Source organism: Fulmarus glacialis, unplaced genomic scaffold, assembly GCF_000690835.1.
Source record: "Fulmarus glacialis isolate BGI_N327 unplaced genomic scaffold, ASM69083v1 scaffold28944, whole genome shotgun sequence".
In the NCBI taxonomy this organism is placed as follows: Eukaryota; Metazoa; Chordata; class Aves; order Procellariiformes; family Procellariidae; genus Fulmarus; species Fulmarus glacialis.
The window spans coordinates 62,895-64,399 of record NW_009206644.1 but is presented as its reverse complement, the minus strand read 5'-3'; the positions used below and the strand labels follow the sequence as shown (position 1 = coordinate 64,399).

At 59.7% G+C, this 1,505-nt stretch overlaps 1 protein-coding gene across 1 annotated transcript in view; it reads right to left on the bottom strand.

Moving 5' to 3' along the window:
- Window positions 1–96: 96 nt before the first annotated feature.
- STAC3 (SH3 and cysteine rich domain 3) overlaps window positions 97–1,505 on the bottom strand; it is a gene marked incomplete at its 3' end in the record, with an annotated part of 3,172 nt that continues 1,763 nt past the window's right edge. The window contains 4 exon segments of the mRNA XM_009575836.1: window positions 97–234; window positions 461–512; window positions 995–1,098; window positions 1,243–1,292. Of these exon segments, the coding sequence (XP_009574131.1) occupies window positions 97–234; window positions 461–512; window positions 995–1,098; window positions 1,243–1,292 (344 nt within the window).

Here is a 1,505-nt window from a genome sequence, read left to right as displayed (position 1 = left end):
GCAGCCGTGACGGGTGGGGGCCTGGAGGGAGGCTGGAGCGGAGGTGCAGGTGGGGGCTGGAGGACCACGGGCTGTGACCACATGGACCCGTCTCACCTGATCCTTCTTGAGCGTGATCTGCCCGATCTCCCGGTTGCCCACGAAGGAGCGTGTCACCTTGTGCACCCGCTCACCTGCTCGCACCCGGATGATGAAGTTTGGAGGGAAATAGCCAATTTTTTCACCGATCTTCCCCTGAAAGAAGTCAGTGGATGAGTGCGAGGTAGGGGTTGGGGCCAATCTGTATGACCCCAAGACTCCCCCATGACAAACAGCCTGCAGGTTGTGGGTTGGCATGAGGACACAGCAGATTTAGGGGGCTGTGTCCCCCTTAGAGTGCAATTTGCACTCCCAGCTGACCTCTCCCTTTGCTTTAAGCTCTGCATCTTTCCCCTCTGTGCTTGTAGGACACCAGCCTTACCCGCCACCACTCCTCATTGGAGTCATCGACCACTGTGATCTTCTCCCCTGGCCTGTGAAAGGAAGGGCGCGCTCAGAGGAGGGGCAGGGACCCCCCGCCATGGGAGACCCTGAGGTTGGCAAGGAAAATTGCTCTTCCCACAGCACCAGCTCCTAGAGCCCTGTGTCAGGGAAGGTCGAGGAATGCACACAGCCCGCGGGCTCAGGGACAGCAGCTCAGCCTCAAGTCTGGGGTGCAAGAAACCAGTGGAACCAGCAGCCTTGGAAATGAGGCTTGTGCCCAAAGCCTGGGAGCTGGGAGAGCTGGCTCAGCGAGAGCCAGGGCCCCCGCTCGATGTGTAGCCCATTGGGGCAGGCAGAAAAGCCTCAAAACCCAAAGCACAGCCAGCATGGCTCTGATTTCTGCCCTCCTTCAATCGTTCACAGACCCCTCCAGACCCTCATTGCTGAGGTGAAGACTTATCCCCCTCCCCACCGGACACCCCACGTCCTTCCCCTCATCACCCCTGTGCCCACTCCACGGCTGGGAACTTACGGGAAATCCAGGTCATCTTTCTCCAGGGCTTTGAAGCGATAAAGTGCCACAAAATAGTGAGACTGCAGATAGCCACCGCGAATCCCTGGCTGTGTCTTCTTGTTCTGGGGGAAGAGGAAAGAAGGGTTCGGGGCCCCAGAGGGGCTGAGGAAAGCCCCGGGGAGCCCAGCAGGGAGATTCTTGCAGCCTCTGCCAACGCTGCTCCGAGGCCGGGGGCCTTTGGGGTATAGGGTGAGGATGATGGCTACCTTGTCATCTGTTGGGCTCTTCTCAGTCTTCTTGTCCCCTTCAGAGGTGCCTGGAGATGGGAGGAGGGGGGTTACATCTCCCCTGGTGCTGCCTCCCTGCCCCAGGACCAGCCTCCTCCCAAGGATCTCCTGTGCCCAGGTCAACGAGGAAAAGCAGAGAGAGCCCCAGGGTGGAGATCTGAACTGAAGACCCCCTTTCTGGAGGGCAAAACCCACCCCGCTGGGCCCCCCAAGTACAGTCTCCCCATCAGGCTCCCTCCCTG